Raw genomic sequence first — 25,862 nt, 5'->3', positions numbered from 1 at the left:
GACACCTTAATAGCCGATCAAAGTCTAATAAAGGAAAACGGTCAGATTCCAATAAAGGAAAAAAAGGAGGGCATACTCAAAAAAGGAATATAATCCATCCTCCTGACAGGTGTGGCACCTCAAAATGCTGATTAAACAGCAAGATTACCCCCCAGGTGCTCTGGGAAGGCCACTATAAAAGGCCACTGTCAAATGTGCAGTTTGATCACACAACACAGTAATGCCACCACTGACATGCTGACTGCAGAAATGTCCACCACAGTTGTTTTTCATAAACTGAATGTTTATTTCATTACCATAAGCTGTTTCCAATGCAGTTTCCGAGAATTTTGTAGTACATCCAACCGGCCTCAAATCTGCAGACCACATGTAACCACACCAGCTCAGGACCTCCACGTCCAGTGTCTTCACATGATTTTCTTAATTTCACTGGTTTAGGAAAAAAAATTTAATTTGTCTTGCGTCCTCAGCTTTTAACTGTTTCACGTTAATACACATAAATACCAAGATACAAAACAACATTTAACCAAATGACAAATGCTACAAATCAGACATCGCAAAAAGTTGATGCAGTGCAACATATTGATCATTCCCTATTACATTCAGTGTTTAACCCAGATACACAGCTACTTTGAAGCCATATTTTTATTTTATAAATGATGCAAAATTTGTTTTGCACAACTGAAGAATTTCTGCAAACTGTCAGTAACCATCTCTGGGAAGTTCGGACTCGACAGCAGTTTGCACTGCTCACCTTCAATGGTTCCTGGCAATTTAAGCATTTTTTCTTCATGGATGAATCCTGTGTGACTAAAGAATGCATGTCATGTAAAGTCCTGTGCCTAATAAATGTCATTTTTCATGATAAAACTGCACATTTTAGAGTGCCCCTCTTTAGTGGCGAGCCCAGGTCACACCTGTGTAGTAATCATGCTGCTCGATCAGCATCTTGATGTGCCACACCTGTCAGGTTGATGGATTATCTTCACAAAGGAGAAGTGCTCACTGGCACAGATTTCAATAAATTTGTGCACAAAAGAGTTTGAGAAAAGATTTGAGAAAAAATAAGCCTTTTGTGTACATAGAAAGTCTTAGGGTTAGGGTCTTTAACTTGTGAAACATGGGAGCAAAAGCATAAGTGCTGCATTTTGAGTGACCTCAAAAAATGCAGTGCAACAGCTTTGCAATAGATAATATTGAATACATCTCTGTTGACACTGTCTTCTTTTGTCATTAGAATATTGACAGTTAGGGTGTGATTTTAAAGCTTTTTTCGTGTTGTATTGGGTTTTTTTTACCCCATAAGGACCCACAACATTGTTAAAATCTCTTTAAAATTTCTGCTTTGGTGTATTAGAAAGATTACAACGTTTCAAGCCCAATTTTAGGTATTTTTGTCGAGTGTAGAGGAATCCAAACACCTCTAAATGCTCCCCCATGGCTGGTCATGGATTAATGAAAAGCCAATTTGGGCTCACAACATTTCAATTTCTCTAATGTCGTATAATATCAATTTTACGTGTAGCCCCTTAGCAGTGCTGGGAGTCCCTAGTTTTTTGGACTCAGCCCCTGATCAAGAAAAAAGTGTGTTTGTTTTGCACTCTTGTTAGCAGTATACAAAACGTAATTTAATGTATGTCCTCTTCAGGGTGATAAAATATTCAACACAGATAGATAATGTAAACTTGCATGGAGATAGTTATAAAATGAAGCATCAGCCTTATATTGTAATAATATGATGAGATGATATCTAAATCTGCAAACAAGCTCTGAGTGTTTGTTGCTACAATCACATCTGCTTTACCACTCATCCTTTTTTAAGTTTTATGCTAATCATGCAACTTTTCATGGACCAAGTTGGATAAATCCTCACTGTAAACTTGAAGCTCTGTTTTCTTGTGTCCAACATTGTGTTCTTTTTTAGTTATTTCGTCATGCATAAGTTAAGTGTATATTAATATCCTCATACAGACCATATTGTGTCCAGGATGTATAGAAAACCTACAGTCACTCAGTCAAGCTTTCTTACTGTAACTCATCTGCCACCTGCAGGAAGACAATAATTCTTGAGAAATATTTCACTCTGATGGAGGTGTCATCTTATTTAAGAATCTGCGTTTTCTCAGCAAACTTCAAACTGATTTTGATGAAAAAAAAGTGAGTAAAAACAGCAAACACATAGTTTCATAAGTATGCTTTTTAGAATGAGAGGAGAAAATGTATCAACAAAAGAGAGTAATAACACTTTTTGCCTTGAGGCATTTTCATTACCCTCAAGATGTGATTTTAATGTAATATTACCTCGCACATTATTGATCGTATTTCTTCTTTCATCTCGTCCTGCCATCATCCTGTTTTATCGCGCTGCCCCTTTCATTTTATCACTTTGAAAATAATCTCCAACACGCAGCAAGTGCTCAGTCCGGGTTCATAGAGCCTTTGAGACAAAAGAAGCACTCTGTAATCACTCGTCTGAGGTCATATGGTGATGCACCGTATCCAATCAACACTAAAACTGTGTTTCTCTATAAGTAATTGCTTTTTTACCAACACTGAAATAACGAGGCGTCATCCTTCTCAGACTGCAACAGCTACACTTTTATTTCTAAACATTAGCTGCAGACTATTTGCCCTCATTGTTTTCACTTTTGATGTTGTTTAATGTTACTCACAGGGTTGCCTAGTAACCTGTTTACACTTGGCTATGAGGCAAGCACAAATGTGGTAATTGCACTTTTAGAGATAAGAACCACTAACAAATTTCTGAAAGGTTTCTCTCAGGTCTAGCTTCCATGTGTTGAGGTCTGCTGTACATTTACATACTCTTTTAGACAGCAGGGAGTAGAAAAAACAATTATTAAGACAAACTTTGGCTCTGGCCATGATAACATGATAAGATAGGCTAAATTACATGCAGCAGACGCTGAAAGTTTTTGGGGCTGCTCCCTGAAAGTCAAATATTTGCATCATTAGTCTGAGATCTCTCAGTCAACTGAGCCCTCAAGTTCTTGAAGTTGAGCAGTCATTTGCAGTGGGAAATGTACTTTTAGGGACTTTTATACCCTCTGCATAGAAGAGGTGAATTTGCATTTCATTGCAACTTAATGTGATATTAAAATGTTGATGATCTGTCGATAGCATAATTAGCATGCATTAGCTCAGAGGGCTGCCTTGGACTGTTTGCTTTATTACCTGAATGTTGCTGTGAACCTGAACATTTTACCCAGACTCTCAATATAAGGAGGAAAAAAAGAACAAATAGTTGAATATTTGTATAGACAAGCCAAATCCAATTGGACTGACAAAAAATAGGTACAACATTGTGGGAGAAATCAGTAAAAAAGTAAGTATAATTCTGACTGATGCCTCAGTTGTAGGACATGGCGTTCCAAAGTTTCTATTCTCATGGACCATAAGTACAAGTATGCATTATTGTCCTGAATATAAAGTTTCTCCTCTTTCACTTCCCCTCACTTTAAATTCTGTTCTACAGCAGCTCACATCAAGCTGTGAGTATTGTGGGATGCTTGGGATGGGATCATAATGGCATTGACTGTCACTCCTGACAAGTCGCCGACTTTAATCTCCTTCAATTATCAGAATAAGCAAATTTGGTACAAACCAGAACAATTAAATGTGTTGTGTCTTCATTTGTAGTGTGTCGTTCCATAAAAGTCACTAAACTGGTGTTTTTTTTTTTCTTTGTTTGGTTTCATCAATTTATCTTTCAAATGACTCTTAAGGTGCCTAGAACACGTCTTAAGTTTCGTAGCAAAACAAAACATTATATAAACTAACAGCATAACATAACCTTTTGTTACATGAGAATTTTTATAAGAACATTTGGAAGTCATTATAGGTGTCAACTGATATGTAGGTGTTTTTGGAAATTGACAACAATAGACAGCACTTCCTCCACTAAAAAGTGCACTGAATGTGAATATTACTGAGTAGTAACAGTGTAGTAAGGTTTCAGTGTCTCCTTCTGTCATGTGGCTCACATGTGCAGCTCATAGCAATACATTTCAAGCTATTCAATGGTGTATAGTTCAGTTTATCAACAACGTGCATGGGTTGCAAGGCTTGATTTTAAATGGAAGTTGCCTTAATCTCGAACTCCCCACTTTGTCTTTCTCTTCAGGAGAGAGATGAAGACCATTTGAAGCAGCGGAATCCCAACCACCAAGCTCAACCTGCCGGGCCCGACCTCCCGGATATCTCGATGGCAGGGAAAGAGCACCTGGACGTGCTGCTCAAGAACCATGTGCCAGACCCCATAGAATCCATGGGAGACCTCCACACACGCAAATTCCAGCTTCAGGATGACAAAACACCTTATTTTGTCCGAACCAAAGCTGGGGCCCTTTGCTTCAGACAGGGGACCGAGGTGGCTACCCCAAAAGAGTACTCTGGGAAATCAGGGGGATCTGTGGCTAATGGAGCTGGGGAAGGTGCTCGGGCTGCTGGGCAAAGAAAACCTCTGGAGGTCCAGCAGCAGCCCTCCGTAGCTCCGAAAGCCAAGCCCAGGGCCAGGGGCAACGGGAAGCGGCTGGTTAAGTGTGTATGTCGGCCAGGTTGGCACGGACCTTACTGTGGGGTTCCCACCATGGTGTACCACTCCAATCTGCCCACCAAGGAGAGGCTGACGCCCAGAGAGACCCCACGGAGGGTAATCAACGCCATCAATGTTAACCACGAGTTTGACCTGCTGCATGTGCGCTTTCATGAGCTCGCCCAAGCAGTTGATATTTTCCTCATTTGTGAATCCAACTTTACTGCATACGGAGACAAACGGCCTCTGAGGTAAGACACCATTTTAAGGACTAGTGTGTTTGGAGATTATACAAGTCATGCCCTTAAGGTCGAGGTATATTTAAGTAAAATGTGTAATCCTCAACTGAGCTGCTCTGTGGCCGTCAGAAACTGCCTCTTTTGGCCTGACAGTGTGAAACGGCATGCATGCTCAGCAAACTTTGAGCTGGATTAAAGAAGTAAAAAAAAAAAGTATGACACACTGCACTGTAAAATCTGACAATTTGATTTTACTTACAAAAATCTCTGAATTTAGCATTTTCTAATTATGACCTGGGATATGCTGGTATTTTTTTGGTTTTAGGAGCATTCTTTGGGCATATATACAGCTAATTCAGAATATTAATCTCTACTAGTTGTTTTTTTACAGCAGTTTGTGACACATGACCCGTTGTCCATTAATGTTTGTCTCTCTGTGTTGTCACGAAGAAGTCTGCAAGGCTAATGCATGCAGAAAAGCCCACATTCCTGGTCAGAGGAACAAAAACACACCTACCTTTTAAAGATAGTGAAGGACTTGCATATCAACAGGTTTTTTGGATATGCACAAATATCACAGCACCGACCTTTTCAAGGAGGTTGTAGAAGGAATGAAAGAGGGAGGTTGAGCTTGCATGGTCAAAATAGTCTGCCAATGGTAGGAAACTTTGAAAAAATTGGGGTTTTCTTATGCAAAGGAGCAAAATGACAGGAGGCTCCAGCTGTTTGACTTTTCCATATTTCTTCGTACTAAACGACATGTTAGGGCACCGTCATCAGAGTATGCACAGCTATGTTAGTATAATATTAATTTTTATTAACCATGTAAGTAGCTTAGTGAGAATATCTTTTTCGCAATAAGGGCAGAAAGCAGACTATGTTGTTCATGAAAATGTACTCAGTGATGGAAGTTGTATCACAGTGCAGTAAAGAGAATAGTAAATATATTCATGTCATGTCATCAAAAGTTATGTATCATAAATTATAGATACATAACTTTATTCAAGAAGTCCCATTTTTTCCTCTAGTTTCATATTCATTGGTACAAATTTTTAAAAAATTCACAAAATCCCTAGTTTTTGCCAAGTTGTGACGCGGCCTATGCGTTGGGTAGTGACTGCAACTCAGTTTTTGTTTACAGCCAACCTTCACGCTTCTTGAGTACCAGCGTGCTGAATAACAATTACAGCGAAGTTCCTTTGGCAACAACATGAAATGCCTCAGGAACAATTTTACAGCAGATTATGACAAGAGCGACATGATTGACTCTGCATGCAGCCTTGGAGGGAGAGATTGGTGTGTTCAATCATAGGATGTGACACTGCATGAAAGTGGCTACATTCAGTGAACACTCTGTTTCGCTATGCATATCAACAGGTTAATTGAGTTGTTCTTCCAATCGGTTTGGTGCATGGACAGCAGGTTTTCTCTGCTGAAAGGCTTAATTTGTAAAACAAGGACCTTTTGTTACCTGTTGCACTGTAGCTTCTTACCAATCTTTCAACACAGTTTGGATACATTTTTCTTACTGTTCCAGGCAGAATTGGTTTCCACTCTGTTCTCTTCACTAAGAAATTCAATAAGCAAGCTTTTGAAACTTGCTTGAGTTACATAAACAATTACAGTGAATAAGTCTTTTTTTTGTCAGATTCATGGTGACATGCTTATGCAGTTCAACTGTACCCTGTGTCGTTCTCTTGTAAAGGAAATAGAGTTTGGTAACAAAATCCGTACTGACCGAATTACATCAGTACTACTGAGTACCAGTTCATGTTAAATTAATTGGGGCCAAATGTACGTACTTTAGATTGCATCTAAGGGAGAGCCAGGTGAAGCAATTGGATGAAAACAAACCAATGTAACAGTTTTTGTTTTTTTCCAAATCTTTTTCCGCTCTCTGTTAGGACATAACCAGCAAATATAATATGATGTGTAATAGGTACGCAGTTTAGAAAAACACACCTGCAGTCATTTAAGGCTATTTAAAAAAAATTCTGGTAGATTGGCATATTTTGATTTTTTTTGCATCATGTAAAAATTAAGGAGCTCCACATCATGGCATGCCCTGTCTTAACAGCCCAACTGGTTGACATAGCAACCAGAAAGAAGTGGACAGAGTTTTGCTGCACTTTGCAGAGCTCCCACCTCCTGTCTGATGCCAATTGACTTATAATATAAAGAGAGCAAGGCAGTGTCACTGATGCAGGTTGTTCAGATATTACTTTTTGCTATAACAGAGAGAGTATAGTACTGCAAAAATGCACTGTTGAGTACTGGTACAGAATTCAAGTTACTGGCATTGGTTCAAATGTGAACTGTACCCAACCGTATACAAGTGTGGATCTTGCCGACCTCCTTGCCGACCCCCCCTTGTTTAACTGAATGTGCCAGTAAAGTATGAGATGCAAACAACATGGGAACCCACTCACCAAAATGATATGTTGTCGCACTAGCAGTTGTTGAAATCTCCACAGAGTACCTTTGAAATGCTGCTCCAAATTCATGGCACTTTTTTGGATAGTAGATAGTTTTTTTGGATAATAGAATCTGCTGAATGGCCATATGTTGTTATGTCTGTAATTCCCCAGTTTCCTGCGGCTCCTTCTCAACGGTACGTACGACTACATCCGTCACAAGATCCTGTACGTGTTCCTTGACCACTTCCCAGAGGGCGGTCGGCAGGATGGCTGGATCGCCGATGACTACTTGCGTACCTACCTGACACGCAACGGCATGTCCAGATTGATGGGCATAAGATCGGACGATGTCTTTGTCATCAACGACGCAGATGAAATCCCAGCACACGAGGGCCTCCTTTTCCTCAAGCTGTTTGACGGCTGGACAGAGCCTTTCGCCATCCACATGCGCAAGGTAGTAACGATAATTCAGCTTTTGGGATGGGTGCTTCGTGCATGAAATTTGTCAGCTTTTTGTATTACTTGTGGGCTTGGGCGGTATGTATTATTTCTTTCCTTCATTCCTCCATTCTCTCCACAATGAGTGTGCTACTTACTTTCAGCTTTTCAGATCAACAGATACACAATAGAAACCCACAAAATGTTTAAAAGTAATATTCTCACACCTACGTATTTTCCTGTTGTCCTGTAACTTCTCCCCCACCACTAGGTGTCGCGGCGTCTACTATCCCAATAGTAGAAACCACAGACTGAGCTCTGGTGGTGCATGCCGTTCACTACATACAAATAATTTGATATAAAGAGGAGCACCTGTGTTTATGACAGTATTGAAAAAGATACCTTCTGGATTCCTTAATACCCTGATAAACTGTAATACCGTGAAATCGCTCAAGCCTAATTCCTTGTGCAGCTTTCTTTGCACTGTTTTTAAGCAAACCAATGAACCATGTTTCTGTTTGTAATTCTGGTCTCCTCTCTCCCCACATCCAGTCACTGTATGGTTTTTTCTGGAAGCAGTTTGGCTCCTTAGAGGTAGTATCAGGCTGCACGGTCGAGATGCTCCGCGAGGTCTACGACGGCGACGGCATCAAGCTCCGCCGCCGCGAATACTACACCATGCCAGGTTTCCGCAAGTACGAGAATGACACAGGCCACATCCTGGTGCAGTGGTCGGTGGGCAGCCCCTTCCACTTCGCCGGGTGGCACTGCTCCTGGTGCTTCACGCCCCAGGGGATCTACTTCAAGCTGGTGTCAGCACAGAATGGAGACTTCCCTCGGTGGGGTGACTACGAGGACAAGCGTGACCTCAACTACATACGCGATCTGATCCGGACGGGGGGCTGGTTTGACGGCTCCCTGCAGGAATACCCCCCCGCGGACCCCAAAGAGCACATGTACGCCCCAAAGTACATGCTGGAGCACTATGATCGGTACCGCTACCTCCTGGAGAATCCTTACAGCAAAGCCTCCAGACTGAGCGAAGGCTAGGAGTTCAGCTAGAAAAAGATATGTGAAATAACTAGTAGGACCCAAGCGAGGCCTCAGCACTGAGTTTTTGGGGGCAGAACGGTACTGACAAACTACATCTCTCATTGGAGCAATACTACATGTATCTCCACCAGGCAGCACTGATGTTGCAGGGACTTAAAATCTCTTAAAAATCATTATTTCGGGGTCAAAAAAAGGGAACACTGAATCGCATCATGGATTTAAGGAGAGGATACAACCACTGGATAAACAAAATCATCCTCATTCCTCCCCTTTTTGGGGGAGGAGCCAAGCTCTTTTTGTCACCCTGCCCTTGTCCTCTCTTTCTTCGCCCGAGTCGATTAGACACACCTGCTGTCTGAAAGAAAGGGGCCACTTCGGAGTTAAAAGAGGGATATTTCACAGCTGTGTTAAAAGCCTGTGGAGAAACTCGGAAGGGAAGAATTGTTTTTTCTGTCAGTGTTTACCGAAGTTTACGGACCGGCTGATGTTCCCACCTCACTTTCCACCTTCAGATGTCTTCCTGTCATATTTGGTGACCTCCTTCCAGAAACACATTCAGATATTATTCTCGGGTCTGGGTAGAAAAGTATAAATCCTATTAAAACCCTGCTGGAGTACCCACTGCCAAATGAAAAGGAATGACTCGATGGGGATGTCTCATGTACTCTCACTCATCCACATGCACCTTAGACCTGTCTGTGTGTTTGTGAACAAAAGTGTGTGTGGTCTGTCTTTGTGTCATATTTACAGGTTTCGAGCTGTTAAGGGGGGACAAGATCAGCAGGAGGAAACAGAAAGCAAGAAATAATCACCGGGGGGGGAAAGACAGCGAGATGGGAAAACAAGCAAGACAGAAGGCAGGAAAGAAAGGAGAGTAATGAGGGAGGAAGAGAGTGGCGAAGAAAGGGAAAGAAAAGGAGGCTCTTTGGATGTTCCCTTTTTCCCACAGTGTCTGCTGACGCACAAGCGTCACAGGGATGAGTGTGCAGAATGTGTGTGGGTCCCTCAGACAGCTCTGAATAAATCATGCCCTGTCAATGGCATCCACGACAGATGAAACTCGCCGTTATTGTTTGTCCGCTGAGAACAATCGAGACCGGTTGAGGGGGAAACATCACCCTTCAGTTTCGTCTTTCTGTCTCTCCAGCAGCCGAGATGACTTTGTTTCCTTGGAAACTAAAGTATGTGAAAAAGGAAGAGGGGATGGGTGTTGTTGAGATGAGTGGGTGGGTTCACATCAGGCGAGGAGCTTCAACGTTCAAACGAGGTCAACGCTGACTGCGGGTCTCCTCTGTTAAATATTCCTCTTCCTCCTCAGCCATCAGTCGCCCACTCTCTGAAATTGACTCTTCTGAGCGCTCTCTGTCTCTGTCTTTCTCCTGTGCTTTTTTTCCTCTTTATGCCGCTCAGTCTTTGGTGTTGGTTTCCTCTTAATCCTCATTAGCAAGGCACTTTTTTTCCCCTCAATTCAATTATTATTCTCTCTTTCTCTACTTATTCTCTTTCAGAAATGTTCAAATTTCCAACTCTTTCTCTAAAACTTTCTGTCAAACTCACACACTGGTTCTTACACTCCATTTTGGGTGTGTCTATTTCCTCTTAATACTCACAAGAATGTCTTGTTTAAATAATAGGGATATATTCATCTTCTCTCCCCCATCTCGACAGGACAGGACAGGGCAGCCATTATCGTGGCGATGCCTCCCCTGTGCCCACAGATCGCTGTCATCTGAACATTTAGGCATGAGCACTTGTGCCTCTTGCCTTCTCGCCACCATAGACAGCTGTCGATGTGGCTAGATGCCTAAATCTCCACCCTGCCAAGGTTTGGCAGAAGTTTGGGATCTTGTGGACAATTTGGCGAGCATACTTTTCTCTGCGGGTGTCTCATGTGGGCTGAGGCCAGCCATGTGGGCTGGGTTACGGTCTTGTCAAGGGCAAGGAGAATCACTGTGGCAATATTAACAATTCTAGGGAGCAATTAGGGGAGAGCAGGAAACTAAACATGCAGTAGGGAGACAAGTCCAAAAAACAGTAAATGCTTTGATTTGTCTTTTAATTGCAGAGTGACGGCAGCCACCATCTGCTTCTTCAACGCCTGTTTGGGCTTTACAGTTATTGTTTACACTAGCTTCAGGCAAGACGCTGTTTCAAAGTGAGCCTCGAGAGGACTCAAAAGTTTTTTGGGAAGGAAACTTTATAAAATGCAGAGGGGCGAGGACAGGACTTTGGATGTTTTCAAACCTGGAGGCAAAAGTTTGATGTAGCTTTAATTTCGCTTCCAAACAAGACACAGAAATCTAAGAACAGAATGCCTTGAATGTTCTTTTTTTCCAACACATTGTTTAAAGTGTCCTTAAGTAGGACACTGAACCATAACCATCTGCTAATCTTAAAATGTATGGTGAAAGCTTACGTAACGAAATGAATAACAAAGAGATTTTGAAAATTAGTGTGAGCATATCTGTGTATGACTCGGTCATCATGCTGGCTTCTCATGGCTTTGAGCTCATAGTGGGAAAAGCAGATTATCCAGCAGGCCGCTGACAGTTGTGTCGGGTCTGTGCTGCAGCCTCGATGGCAGCGTGGTCTGCGGCGGCAGCTGTTAGGGGTTTGGTGTTGGTGTCGGGAGCCAAACTCCCATCCAACCCCAGAGGGGCTGCAGAGAAACAAGCTTTAAATAGGATTTGACATTATATGACCGAGGAGACGACAACAATGCTGGATGTGATGCGCTTTATCCCTAAATTGGATTGTCTGCCTTTTGAGAAGGTAATAATTGATAGAGGTTGATGGAACAAAAATGGAACAGATGATGAATTTTGAAAGGAAGGAGGCAACTTGGGTTAACAAAGTGGATGTTGTATATTTTAGAGATGTTAAATCATGAATTGAGGGAGTTATCCAAAATGGATGGTTGTGAACCACTTTAGATTTAATCTTTTTTTTTTTTTCATCTTCTGTTTTTTGGGCCATTTTGTGGCAAGTGGAATTTAAAAACAATGTTTGCAATACATACATTCCTGCTAATTGACATTTTAAAAATGAGCTTATACCAGCAAAAATATCATTAAGGAATGCTGGTATCAAATCAAATCTGGTATCTGATCTTTTTCGCCAGACTGCTCTGATTCATATGTGAAGTGGCTGAGATTAGTGTTACCAGATTTCTGCCCTGAAACACCTCACATTCAACCAGTAGCATTGCACATGCATGTTGAAAGAGCAACCAAAAATGTCGCCTTTTGGGGAAAAAATTAATGACATTGCGATGCAAGCGTTCATCCTCCGAATGATTTTCTGCTGAAGTTGGATGACAATGTGTCATATGTTGCGCATTAGGTTGAGAAGATGAAGGAATGCAAAAGCCATAGCAATCGCTCTGGTTAGTCCTATAGAGAGTGAGGTTTTGATGCAGGAGGAGTCAGGACTGGTGTGGCCCGATGTGTAGGGTTTCAAGGTGGAACAATTCCTCCAAAAACTGTATCTGGCAGTTGGACTTAATTGGCTGGCTTCTGGAGCAGCGTCGTGGTGCACGCCCACTACACGCGACCAGTCCGCCCTGCCTCGCTAGTTGCTTGTGGAAGCAGCTTGATTAGCTGTCTTGATGTGAATACAGTTTGAATTTTTTAACTTGTTACACCGCCAGCTTGGTCTGCAGGTATCCCAGCAAGCTTTGTGCACTGATTCAGTCGATCAAACGAGTCGAAGCATATTTCTGGTTGCATAAAGTCGTTTTTATTGGCATGCACTGTAGCGCAGCAACAGTACAGCTAGGGTAGCCCTCTGTAGTTTCAATGGGCTACTCTAATAGTGTATGGCAAGGGATCTGTGCCCGCACATAGAAGTAAGACGTAAAAAAAAAAATGAATTCCAATATAAGCATTCTAGCAGCAGCAGCAGTCACAATGTCATATGTATCAGATTTAGGACTACATATTAAAGTGGCCCAAGTCTGATTGGAAAAATATTGGATTTCTGCGTCGTCTAAAAAAATCAGATCACACAAGAGCAAAAACATCAGAGTTGGACCACATTTGCTTCTAATGTGAACGTAATTGGATGAACAAAAAACAAGCAAATCTTGCATTCTTCCCTCCAACTTCAAGGCCCTAAACGATAACCATGTGCAGACTCTCTCTGTTTGTCTGTCTGGTGAATAAAGAGTTCCCATTTTGCACGATGCCAAAAAACAAGACATTTGTGCAGTATAGCTAAAAGTCATCTCAGAAATGGGGCTACAGGGGTGTGTGTTCAATCCCGTCAAGGGCCGGGGAGTGTGTTTGTGTTTAAGTTCTGCCAAGAGGCATTTAACCAGAGTTAACTCCCAACTCAGCCTGCTGCAATAAGGCTGCACATCTGGTGAACAGTGTGTGTGTGTGTGTGTGTGTGTGTGTGTGTGTGTGTGTGTGTGTGTGTGTGTGTGTGTGTGTGTGTGTGCGCTCGCACACATATCAGTATCAGTATGTCTGTTATGCACTTTCAAAATCATGTGCGCATGACAGACAGAGTGACTCATGGCAGATAAGGGTGTCTGGCCTGCTAAAAGCCAGGGTTAAATCACTCGGCTTGTTGCCCCGATATCGTCATGGCAACGATCTTCTTGATGAATTTCTGAGATCCCTAACAGCCTGAAGTCATCATCCAAGATAGCTGAGCAGTAGGATAAGAGGTGAGGGAGAGCAGATTGGAGAAAACCACACAACAGTTTTCTACTTAATTCTGCTTACAGAACCTGACCCGATTGAAAATCCAAAAACCTCCATCGCTTTCGGTAAATGTCAGAGAGCCGCAGAGCCGAGACTAGTGACACACACACACACACATGCAGTGTGCAACATTAGCTGGCACACTCCTCTCTTAAATTCATAGATTTGACTCACTCAAAGCAAACAAACAAAATTTGCACGAGGAGCAGAAAATGTACACAGAAAAAGAAAAATCTTGAGCCAGGAATAAAACATGAATGGGGAATATTTTTCGGACTGAGCAAAGACAGAAAACAAGAAAAAAAAAGATTCCTGGCTCAGTCAAAGCTAAGGCTTGATGAATGAAGACTCAAATCCAAAAAGAGACATTTCGGAAATAATCCTTCCACCGCTGTTCCCAGTGACTGTCTTATTGGATGAAGTGCAGTTATGACATGAGGAGAGGAGGGAGGTAATAAGCATGACCAAACAGCTTTGATTTTTCACTTTGATGACGGAAAGTCATTGCGGCGATGAAATGAAAACCAGCCAAATGAAGCAAACAGCTCATCATCCCCTATAGATCTATACATCTAAAGATCAGTGAAAGAGATTTTTTTTAAAGAGAAGTGGGATTGTGTGAGATACTTGTCTGTAGACACTCCATTACATACAGTAGATGTCAGTCAGGATCTGTTGCTGTTAAGGCAACAAAACATATTTTAGCCACCTGGAAAGAAGTCCCACCTTAAAAAAATCAGTATCATTTAAGTGTGTGCTATATTTACAATACTTTCACAGCTTTACCCTGATTTCAGACTGTGATTTCCAATGTGAAAATGAAGCCGTTATATCGCTCTTTTTAAAGTCAGACTCTATTGAGAAAAACTGTGATTTAACATCACTTAACACAGGAACTGCTGGTCTACCACCACCACTTTGATGAGAGTATGAATGGGGAACTGAAGTCATTAACAGCTCTCCCGTCAGAATGAACTGTCTGACGGAAATGTGAAGCAGTGAAAAATACTCTCAATATAGCTCACACATAGAGTGAGATTGATTTTTTTTAGTTGGGACTTTTTTTTAGGTGGCTAAAATAGGTTTTGCTGTTGCCCCCCATCCATAGCAGTACATTGCTTAGCTTCTGTGTCAGATTTCAGTCTGCTTCTCCAAACTGGAGGTGTGCCGACTGACATCTACTGTATGTAATACAATGACTGTGGATAAGTACCTCAGGCAACTCCAATTCAAAAAATCCAAACTATCAATTTAAAGTGAAAACGAGGTTGTGACGTGTTCACTGGGTTCGTAATAATTCAAAGTGTTAAAGGTCTGTCTTGCTCAAGGACACTTTGGCAGATTGTGGCCACTCAGCGGATGTTATGGCACTTAATCCTGTGATATTTACATTCCTCGGAAGTCTGACTGATCACAGCTCTGGCCTGTTGCCTGTTGTCATTTCTGCATGATCAGTCATAAAATCAGTGAAGCAATAACACATGGGAAAGGACATAGCTGCAGCCAAAAACCACAACATACCTAGAGGATGTTGTAGCTTATTTACAGGATTTTCAACATTTTTACAGGGCTGTCAAACATTATCCAAAGATACGAGCTTTAACTTTTAATTCGATCAGGTTTTTCTCGGGCTCTCCACCAACAAATAATCTGCAATAAACATGGCTGCTTGCTACGGGTGATTGGAACAGAGGGAATAAATAAATGCTAAACTGTAAACGACACAGATACTGCAGACAGTAGTTGCGTTGCTAGGAAACAGCTCGGTGCCGTCTTTCTTTCCTATCAATTGTTTATATTAGTTACAGGAAACAAACTTGGACCCATTTGGAGGGTGAATGTTTGAAGATTGCGTGGTCTAACTTGAGGATGTGAATGATATCAGAGTGCTTTCAAAGGAAGTATTTAAGTTGTTTTGTATACAGATTGGCTGCTTCAGTATATCAGGCCAATTTCAGCATGTAGTCCGTCCCTGACCCTTGCTTTATTCGTATTTTCCCTGCATAATCACTAATTTATCAATTTAGTTTTTTCTTGCACATGTACCTGAAGACTTAAAGGCACATTACAATGATTTAGGATTGCACTTCCATAGAGTTGAGGGACTTGTAAGGCACAGATTAAATAAAGACTATAAAATCGGTACAGCAGAGGTCAAGATATCCTCCAAAAAAACTTTACACTACATTTCCCACAATGCAAGTTATTAGCATTTTGTTGCTAAACTTTTTCTGCCTGGTAAATGTTCAATTCCTGTAAAACTCTATGCCACCTCTTCAAAACACAGGTTTTTTTGTCATAAATGTGTTGTTTTTGAATCCTAAAATGAGATAACCCTGATGACATCACTATCATTTAGGTTAATTTCTCAAAATTGACAAAGAAGTACTAAGAAAACCAAGAAAGATTATACAACAGCTGTCACAGGTTGAGTAGGACTAACGCCAAACATAGTGTAAAAGATTATCAACATTGCTTTCATTGAGGTAACCAACTGGTTTTTGGACTTTCATTTTGAAGCCTTGAGTTTGACCTTTAGGCCTTCACCAACTGTTTTTTTTTTTGTTTTGTTTTTTTAAACCAATGGGCACCACTTTTGGGGTGAGAAGCTGGTGCTTTGAAAGAGTGAATAAAAATTCACCTCTAATTATAGCAACTAGTACCATTTACCAGGCTGGAAACATGTTTATTTCTACTGTGAAGTTGGACGTTGTAACGTGGGGGTCATCGGGGATTAACTTACTTTTGGAGTCAGCCTCAAGTTGCCATTAGAGGAACTGGCTTCATTTTTCTGCCCAGGAGGTTTTCACTTGACCACGACTAGTAAACTAATCAGTATTGTGATTTTGGTGAAGTGCCAAATTTAAACAAACAGAATACCACCGCAGAAAATACAACCGACTGTCTAAAGTGATCACTATCAGCATTCAAAACCCCCAATATCGGTCCAACCCTCTTTTCAGCCAAGTCACTAACTATCCACACATGTTCATGGCATTCAGCACGTGTGTGTATCCTGTTCAGATGTGTGTCTCCAGGGCTGTATTGCCCCACCACCTCCACCACAATCACCCCCCATCTGTTGTTTTGCTTGCAGAGTGGCTGCCTGTCTACGGGACTTACATGCCTTCACGGTCCTGGCCCCCCGCCAGACCTGTGGCTTCCACCGATTGATCTTTTCCAAGAAACATTAGTGGCAGGCAGGCCGGAAATCAAGGGGGAGGGTGTGGGGGGTTAGTGGAGAAAGGAGGGTCATTTTACTTGGGTCTCTTTTTGACTTTGTTGTTGAAGTAATTTCTTTCTTTTCCTCTGTTCCCAGTTGCTCCTATATGGGTCTGGAATGTGTGGAAACCTTTAGAAAAGCTCAACAAGTGCCAAGTGTACCATCTTGGTACACCAAAGACTCCTTTTAACATAGTTTTGACTCCTCGTCTCTTATAACAACCATCTTAACAAAGGCTAGATTGCAGCTGAAATCAAGAAATAAAGTTCTTGAAAAGGCCTTCAGGCCACAGCAACACAAAGCTGTTGCTGTCATCATTATCTTGTTGTTGTTATTCTCTTCACGTTAGCAGCAGAAAGCATTCCACAAGCTGAGCGGTCGCATTAACTCCGACAGCTGCAACGATGTGTCACCACTTATTGGAAAGAACTTGGTGTTATTAACCACAAGCATTCCCTGAAACAAGTGCGGGTCTTTCACTTGTTTGTTGTGCTTAGTTTGACTTTGGGGCTGGTTTGGTCGTATTAACAGACACCTACACATGGTATTGCAGGGATCAAAGTACAAAACGCTTACCTGTGGTGCTACAGTATTCAGGTTTGGTTTTAGCCTCCAAGACTAAGGTCCTGTTTACACTTGGTAGTAACATGCATTTTGGTTCATCAAATCACAAGTGGACAGTGCCAAATACAAGTGTTACCACCATGCATTGCAATGTAGTCAAGGACTCATTCAACCAAATATTTTTGGTAGTATTAACGCCAATATATCCTGAGGCATCACTGATAAAGACTACATCATCAGTGCAGAATGTGGTTGTTGCTTTGGTGACAGCAGCTAATACTCTGTAAGTTACCCAATTCATGTTGAGTTGGAAGAAGTTTTGGATGACGAAACCACAAGTGTGATCAGCAATGTGTCTTGACTGTCTACTTTGTGTTGGGATCAATGAAATGCATGTCATTCCAGGTCTAACAGGTTCTTTGTGATGAACATCTTTAAGATTTCTGTCATCCCTCTCATACAATGGAGGTGAAAGGAATTTGATAAAGGATGCTTAGAACGCTGAAGAATGACTGATCTACTTTCAATCAAAGTTAGAGTCTCTATGAAAACTGTTGACTGCGTGGGTTTGTGAAAACCCAAAAATATATTCAAGGTTTCCCACATATTCATTCATGTGTGGCGGTCCACCACATTCATTAGCAGAGCTACTGGAATATACTGTTTGGTTATTTTTAGCACACCTGGAGCACAGACGGCACAGCAGAACGTGAGGGGCATTGAAAGTGAAACTTAATCGTTTATTGTGCTGAGTCATAAAGTTAACTTTCACTTACAAACTGCCCCTCTAATCCATCAATGTGATCTGATCAGCTGTCCAACTAGCAAATGGCAAACTGCTGTTGAGGAAAGAGAGAAGTCATAGAGAGATCCACATATTGTGCTGCGTTCACAGACCAGCAAAAATCTCAGAATTTAGAGAGGGGACACAATGACACAAAGGGACACACAGGCATTTAAAAGATGCCAAAAAAAACCCCAGAAAGCACTCCTCCCTCTGCCCCCGCCACACATATACTGTCTTTTTGTGGGAAATACTGTATTCCTTTAGCTTTCATTATTCTCTGATGGAGGCAAATATCTCAAAACTTTGCAAAATCTAACCAAAATTATCCGCATGGCTAGGATACCACTAGAAGTAAATGAGGACATTTGTGTGAACTAACTCATTATTGTATTAAAAAAAGTGTTTGTGAAAAACAGAAAACCTCACAATGTTAGATTCTTTCCCCCGAGGACTAAAACCTTCCTTTTGTTTATGGGTCTTTTTAATGAGTAAATCAATTGGGAGCGGTCCAGTTCTTTTCAGTGCAGCAGCCAACTCGCGTAAAAGTTCCATGGAAAACAATTTGCCCTATCACACATTGAAGTGGGCTCCTTTTCAGCAAAGCAAACACACCAAATTAAGAAGCAGTTTAAATGCAGTGTTGCATATGAAATCGTGGAAACTTTTGTCGTGATGAGTAAGAAACTCCAGTAAACATGTCACGTTTTGTCCGGTGAATGCATCTGGTGTTTATAACAGCAAAACAGGAGAGGTGTGAGCGAGTGTTTGTCAGTCAGGACTCATAACACGTCTGTTTGCGATCCAGGACAGATTGTTGGCTTCGGGGTGGGTGTGGGACCAGTCTGGTCCAGGAGTCCATATGTTGTGACACCGCAGATCAAAAAGATGAAAGTCAGTGTGGCGCTGCAGAGACAGATGGACGCGGTGACACATAGTACGTGCGCGATAAGTCGGGCATGCAGACAGGCCGACACCTGGCTGCAGATCAAATGCCATCAGACACTGAAGGGAAGGGATGAGTGTGAATGTGTGTCCCTTGTTTTGTGTGTGTCAGACTACACAATATGGACAAAAGTATGTGGACAACACTGTCAACATTATGTTGTGATGTTTTGGTGGAGGATTTAAAGAGTTGTTTCAACTGTGAGAAACATTTAAGTCCTGAAAGTATTTCTCTGTAGCATCAAATATTTGGGAGAAAATAAGCAACAATCAAAGTTTAAGGGCGCTATACAAGTACTATTTATTAATAATTTAAAGGAATTATTCAACATTTTGGGAGATAGTTTTGTTTAGCTTTGATTTGTTTGGTAAATGACAACAAAGAAATTCTATATCAATATAATTAATAATATCTCCTATATATGATTTATTTGTGGCATTTAAAATGCATAAAACTGCATTTCTTATTGTGGAGCTGCATGCAGTGTATTGATGCGCTCAGCCCTTCCTTGCCCCGCTCACTCTCTCTCTGTGGGATGTGTAATGCGGGTGTGTAAGCTCCGCCCCTGGGTCACACATGAGTGTCACACATATGAGTGACAGTGATAACTGTTAGCATTACACAGGTAAGGTTACCCAGTGGTTATTAATAGGTTCAGTAACCACATTTCTGTGTTGCTGTGAGTTTTCTAGGACCGTTTAACAGCTCAATGTTGGATGTTAGCATCTGCTGCTGTGATTGACCATTTGCGGAGAGGAGAGACGGTCCCACAAGCTGAGTCTAACCTGTGTAACAAAAGCACTGAATCTTCTAAATCTCAAATCCTAAAAATATGTTGAAGCTATTATACTCTTTCTACACTTCTGACAGGCTTTGTCTCATATTAGGAAACCAATTAATGGTATTTGGGACAGCCCTGGAAGCTACTAGTTAGGTTGCATAAACAAAGGTACATAACCTAATCAAACTACAAAATATCATTTTTACACTTTCGTTTTTTGTACAGATTAATTTACTAAATGTATTTTGTAAATTAATGAGCTGCCTTTGAATGTCCTTGTAGCCACCTGCTTGCTGTAGCTACGTACTTAGCGTACATACATGCAAGTGTTATCAATTTTGTCATCTAACTCTCAGCAAGAGGGCAAATTTCCCAAATGTCAAACTTTGCCTTTATCACTCACCAACTCTTAATCTGCTTTATCAGGACTGTGTTGGTGTGGTTTCATCAGATTCTGAATCAGAAGCTGCTAAACCTGATTGGTGCTTTTTCTAATTGAATCATGCACTTCAAAGCAGTTGAAGAGCACATAGACGAAGAAGTAAAACAGAAATCTCACATGTGAAATAATCCAAAACTGTTCCCACTTTGGCAGAAAACAGTGTGTCCATGTAGGATCCCATCACGCATAGTAAGAAGTTGATTGCGAACATATGTTTTCAAGGCCTTAAATGCTGCAGCATACAGTGATATTTTAGACTCTTTTTAACTTTGTGGTAACAGTTTGGGAAAGACCTTTTCCTGTGTTGACACTGCAATGGCCCCGTGGCTGAAGTAAGAACAATAATAAGTGTGTTTTTTTTTTTTTGTTTTAGTTTGTTGTGGAGGAATGTGAGTAGCCTGCACAGAGCGGTAACATATCCCGTGCCGAACACTACTGAGATAAATTAATTAACACCCTTGTGGCTGAATGGGAGAAAATTGCTTCAACCAGGTTCCAAATTCTTGTGGAAAGCCTTCCCAGAAAAGGCTGTTACAGCAGCAGATTAATGTCCATGGTTTGGGATTGAAATGTTCAGCAATCACACATGAGTGTAATTTCCAGGTGTCCACATACTCTTATCTATGTTATGTGTTTATTCCTTCTCTGCGTGCATGCGTGTGGTCTACTTTGTAACATGAGCCTACCTGCAGTCCTCAGAAAACTTGCCCTCCCTGAGCAGCCCCACCTGAAATGAGACAGAGAAAGAAAGGGAGAAAGAGAAGGGTGACGGGGTTAGAGGAAAAGGCAAATAAAAGGGAGGGGAAGGGCAAGAGCGAGCCTCTAGAGAGGTTTAAATTCCCTGTAATCAGAAATGGAGACAGAGATGGAAAGAGGGAGTGACTGATCCTTACAATCACAGACTTCCCAGATTTTTAAGCCCCCACCCTTTTTCGTTTGGTTTTGTTTTGCACTTGTGCTTTTGTGTGAAGTCAATCGATTGTTTAATGTTGTTTTTGGTGAAAGTTTGAGAAAAAAAAATGGAGGGATGATTTTTTTTTTTTTTGGCCCTCTGTTTTTCTATTTAACTTTGTTTTTGTACTTTTTTTGTAACTTCATCCACTTGGCAGCTTGATATTTAATGTCTTTTTAAGGCAGTGTGTGTATGCGACTGAATGTGTGTGTGTGTGTGTGTGAGAGAGCTCAAACGCACTGTCTCAGCCTACTGCCCGAATAGACTTACACTCCACCTCACAGATCTCTTACCTCCTTTGAACCCGCAAAAGGGGACTTCATACTGTGGCGGCCATCTTGTTTATAACTGTTATTTTGTTTTGATGACATCATCTTTTTCTTGCGACCTGAACAGCATCACAAAACCACTTGATTTATGAGATTTTGTTTGCATATTTTTGTTAAATTTCAGGACTTTATTTATTTTTCTACCTTCACACGTGCAGATAATACAGAGATAACTACACATACATATACATATACATACATGCACACAAAGATACACACACAGTACAGTCTTTGTCTTTTTTTTTAATCTGTGGTCTGATTGTGGCCATGTCCTCTGCTGGTAAAACAGTCAGACTACTGTAGCCGCTCTGTTTGCGCCCTCGCTGTTATGTGATCGCTATGAAGGCTCGCCATTGTGTGACCAAAAACCATTTTTGTCATCGCTCAGCCACTCAGAACCGGTTCGGGCCAGAGAGGAACCCACGATGCAGAAAATAAATGGCCATTTTTGCCCTTGTCTTTTGTTTAATGTTCTGTGTGTCTGACAGCAAAATGGTGCTGGTTTGATGTTTTTATTTCTGTCATTTGTTTTTTTTTCTCTTGTCACTGATTTCTTCTTTTCCCTCCAAAAAAACAAAAATCATAAAAAAAGAAATTCTGATTTTTTTTTTTCTTTTTTTGAAAAAAAGCTTTTTATTTGAGTTGCATGCTGAAATGCAGATAGTACTTCTGCCTGTACAACTATAAATTGCACCTTACTGGAGGGATGTGTTTTTGTTTTTTATGCATACATAAATATAAATATGGGGGATGTATGTTTGCTTTTAATTTTGATGAAAGATCTAACTGTTAGCTAGTCAGGCAGTGTATTGTGTCCTAAACAGGGTAACGATGTGTTATGCTTTTTATTGCCAGGTTCATAATTGATTCAGTCACTGGTGTTTGTTGTGGGAAGGCTTCATTAAGCAGCATGAGAAAAATAAGCCAGAGGTAAACATGCAGAAAGTCCAACAAGTTTCCCTACAATGGATTGTGATGCACATTTAAATGTCCAGTGTTGTATTTAATTTTAATAACTGTTTTCATTACTTTATAATTACCTAAACAAATGAGAATCATTTATATCTACACACAGACAGTCCTTTCAGGATGCTGTGATGTTGCAAATGCAACAATTTACGCAAACTTATTCATCCCTGTGAATTCTTCATGACCTTTCAATTTTGTCCCATCTTAATCACAAATTTGATGATTTAAAACTGTCAAAGGCTTCTTTCATAGAGCTGTACACAGTGTATTGATTCACACTCTCTTCCTCAAGACTAAGTCCCACACACTGGACCTTTAAAAAAAGAAAAAAAGTTTTGAATCGTTATTCCATAAAACTGACACTTCTGTGATCACAGACTTAAAAAATAAAGTAGACTTTGTGGTTCCATTTGGGACACAATTTACAGTCTATCCAAAAGCTGCCTGAAAACCGAAAACAGTGGAAGTTTGATGGGAAAAAATGGACGAAAATAAACATTACAAATTTGTTTCACTACAGACTGGGAGCAGGAGCAAGTTTGCCTCGTTGGTTCAGACTAAAACATTCTGTAATGAAGACAAGTGTGACTGCCTGGCTAATTGCTGCTGCTTAGTGAATCCTTGTCTACAAACACACACACACACACACACACACTGGCCTGTTCTTACACAGTAACCACTAGGAGGCATCTTTCTTGTCCTCTCATATATCAAACAAACACTTTCTTCAGCCTTCCGTCCATCTTGTCCTTGAAAAAAGGACATATGACTAACAAGAAACACCATGTTGTTTACACACAGGCAAACACACACACAAACAATACGGCCTTGGCAGATGACTGGCATCAGGCATGGTGCTGCCACCCGGTCTCACGTCCCTGGGGCAGGGTGCTGTCTGCAGCCAATTAACCAACAGGGCCGGTTGCCAGGCCCATGTTCATTTAATCCTCTCCACCCTCCTGCTACGTTGCCAGATTTAGCCCTCTATACTCTTTACACAGACTGTGTTGTGTTTAAATAAAATTTGGTTTACAATGTGAGAGGGATAATGAAAGTAGGTTAGATAAAATGGGTGTGTTTTTATTGGATAAAATCCATGTGAAAACGAGCAGGTTGCAACACATTGTGCTTTTTTTCAGTTGACCTACATGAGATTGGAGAGATTAGTAGATTGGTTATACCTATTCTCATCCATCTTTGTGCATCAATGGAAAACCTTATATACAAAAACATCCCTACCCGAGTACCTTACAAAAACGTTATGTAGCCTGAAAAAAGTCACAAACCAGTTGTTCCTTTTTAAGCATTTAAAAGCTGTCAGAAAAATGCAATGGTTTTTTAAATTATTTTTGACGCAGTGGCTACATTTGAACATACCTTATTACATATTGTGACATTGTACAATAACAAAACCTGTATCCCCTGCCTCCCTCTGTCCCCATGCACTGATAATGATTGTATACGGTCGCATAGTTTTATTTTTTATATCATCGTTGGGGCTTAATTTTGTTTCTGGGGTCATTTATTATTTTGTGCTATTATGTTTGAGACGGTTTGATGGGTCTCTGTAATTGGTGTGCGGGAGAATGCCTGTTTGTGCGAGTGAGTGTGTGTATGTACTGTAGCTTAATGAATGTGCGTGTGTGAGAGAGACGGAAGAGAAAACGAATTGGGTGCGTTGTTTAGTGGCTCGGTGTTCAGCTCGGTGCACATCAGCCCTTTGCCTGTGTTCATCATTGTGCCAGTGTGTTCAGGTGTTCCCTTGCCTCTACATCCGTTCATCCAAATGAAGAGAAAGAGAGAGCAGGAGATGATGAAGAGGAGGAGGAGGCAGAGGGCCTTTTCCCTGGGGGGGGGGGGGGACAAATGAGAAAAGATACTTTTGAAAAAAGGATATTTTTCTCCTCTGCGGGGTCACAAAGAAGTGTGTACATTTCTAAGTTAATTGAAAATGATGAATAAAAAAACTCATTTGTTCTCTATATGAATGGCTGTATGTTAACCATGAACAAAAAGTAATGAGTTCTATGACAAAGACATATAATAAATTAATTTTAAAATTTTAAGACTGCTGTCTGTTTGTTTCCAACGTCATGTATTGAGATGTTGGCGCTGATGTGTGTGTGTGTGTGTGTGTGTGTGTGTGTGTGTGTATTTGAGATGTCCTGCAGTGTTACTTGATTACGGTGATTTGCATCATCCATCTCTCATCTCACTAGAGGGCAGCACCACATCATTACAGCTCATTAGGATGCATCACTGTGAACGCTCCGTATTGCTTTGGATTCATGTTAAACAGCAGACTCTCAAAGTTCAAAACTCCTAATGGAACAGGAGCTATTTTATCACACTAAGTGCCGAGCTTACAAACACAAAACAAATCTAACTGACATATTAAAATAAGCATTTATGCTTATGAGAGGGCATGTTGATCACAGGTTGAATTTATTATAGACTCATATCTGCAATATTTCAATATTGCAAAAATGAGCTACTTAACTATATTAATGGCACTGAAACAGAGCTTGTAAAAAAAGGATGGATCAACCTGTAAAGTTGCCCCCGAGTTTAAATATGTTTTGCCCTGTGTGACCCTCCCAACATCACAGTATCCATCAAACCATCCACTGCTCCTGTGCTCCTGTGCTGAAATAGACAAGTAGGACTATGCACCATATACAAAATATAAACTAAAATAATTCAGGTTGTCTCCAATTTTTAAAAAAATTAGGCCTTTAAAGTCATTAAATAGTCTTAGCTTTGCATTTATGACATCTAAATTACCGCAAATATTTTATATGTCATTTATAAATATTTTATATTATTTCGGTCAAAGTCTTTTCCATTAAGTGTCCCCGTTTCTACAAAATGTGAAACCTATACAACCACTGAGACTAATACTGTCTTTTTGCTTCATACTTGAACTTACCTGTTGGCAAGTGTAGTTTAACCTAACTTGCCATATACTTTATATCTTTATACTTACCTGCAATGCTTGAATAAGAAAAAGATGATTAATCAAAAGTTAGTCTTAAATTTGGTTGACAATGATAACAAAAGGTCTTAAAAGTATTACATTTAAGTGTCTGACACACTATAATGTCTTAAAATGCCATTCTCACATATCTTTTTGTCTGCAAATTAAACAAATAAGATGTAAACATTTGTGAGCTTTAGAGGTGCTTGTCTGCATTGGCAATTACGTGTGGAAAGGTAGGGCAGCTCCTATACCTTGGAATCAGATTTAGAAAATAAAATGCTGAGACTACTTATCTCTGCTAGATATAACCCTGAAGGAGATCATGCACACTTGGCCGTGTTTGTGCGTGAACGAAAAAGTGTCTGTATCTGTCTGTCCAAAATTGCTCTTGTAAACTGCCACCAATCAGCCTGTCTGTCCTTGTATGACTGTATACGGCTCTCTTGTGGTTGTGGTGATTCACAATTGTTAGAAAACCCGTTTT

General features: G+C 40.8%; 1 protein-coding gene across 3 annotated transcripts in view; it reads left to right on the top strand.

The window, feature by feature from the left end:
- Positions 1 to 24,464, top strand: part of mgat3b (beta-1,4-mannosyl-glycoprotein 4-beta-N-acetylglucosaminyltransferase b) — a 93,597-nt gene extending 69,133 nt beyond the window's left edge. For all 3 annotated transcript variants that reach the window (XM_042485579.2, XM_042485580.2, XM_088074622.1), the window contains exons 3-5: positions 4,142 to 4,803; positions 7,380 to 7,662; positions 8,199 to 24,464. In XM_042485579.2, the coding sequence (XP_042341513.2) occupies positions 4,142 to 4,803; positions 7,380 to 7,662; positions 8,199 to 8,696 (1,443 nt within the window). In that variant the 3' untranslated portion in view covers positions 8,697 to 24,464. The remainder of the gene's footprint in view (positions 1 to 4,141; positions 4,804 to 7,379; positions 7,663 to 8,198) is intronic.
- The last annotated feature ends 1,398 nt before the right edge of the window (positions 24,465 to 25,862 follow it).

Source organism: Plectropomus leopardus, chromosome 3 (genome assembly GCF_026936395.1).
Source record: "Plectropomus leopardus strain MGB_pleo_1.0 chromosome 3, ASM2693639v1, whole genome shotgun sequence".
Taxonomy (NCBI): domain Eukaryota; kingdom Metazoa; phylum Chordata; class Actinopteri; order Perciformes; family Serranidae; genus Plectropomus; species Plectropomus leopardus.
This window is presented reverse-complemented; position numbering and strand designations above follow the sequence as displayed.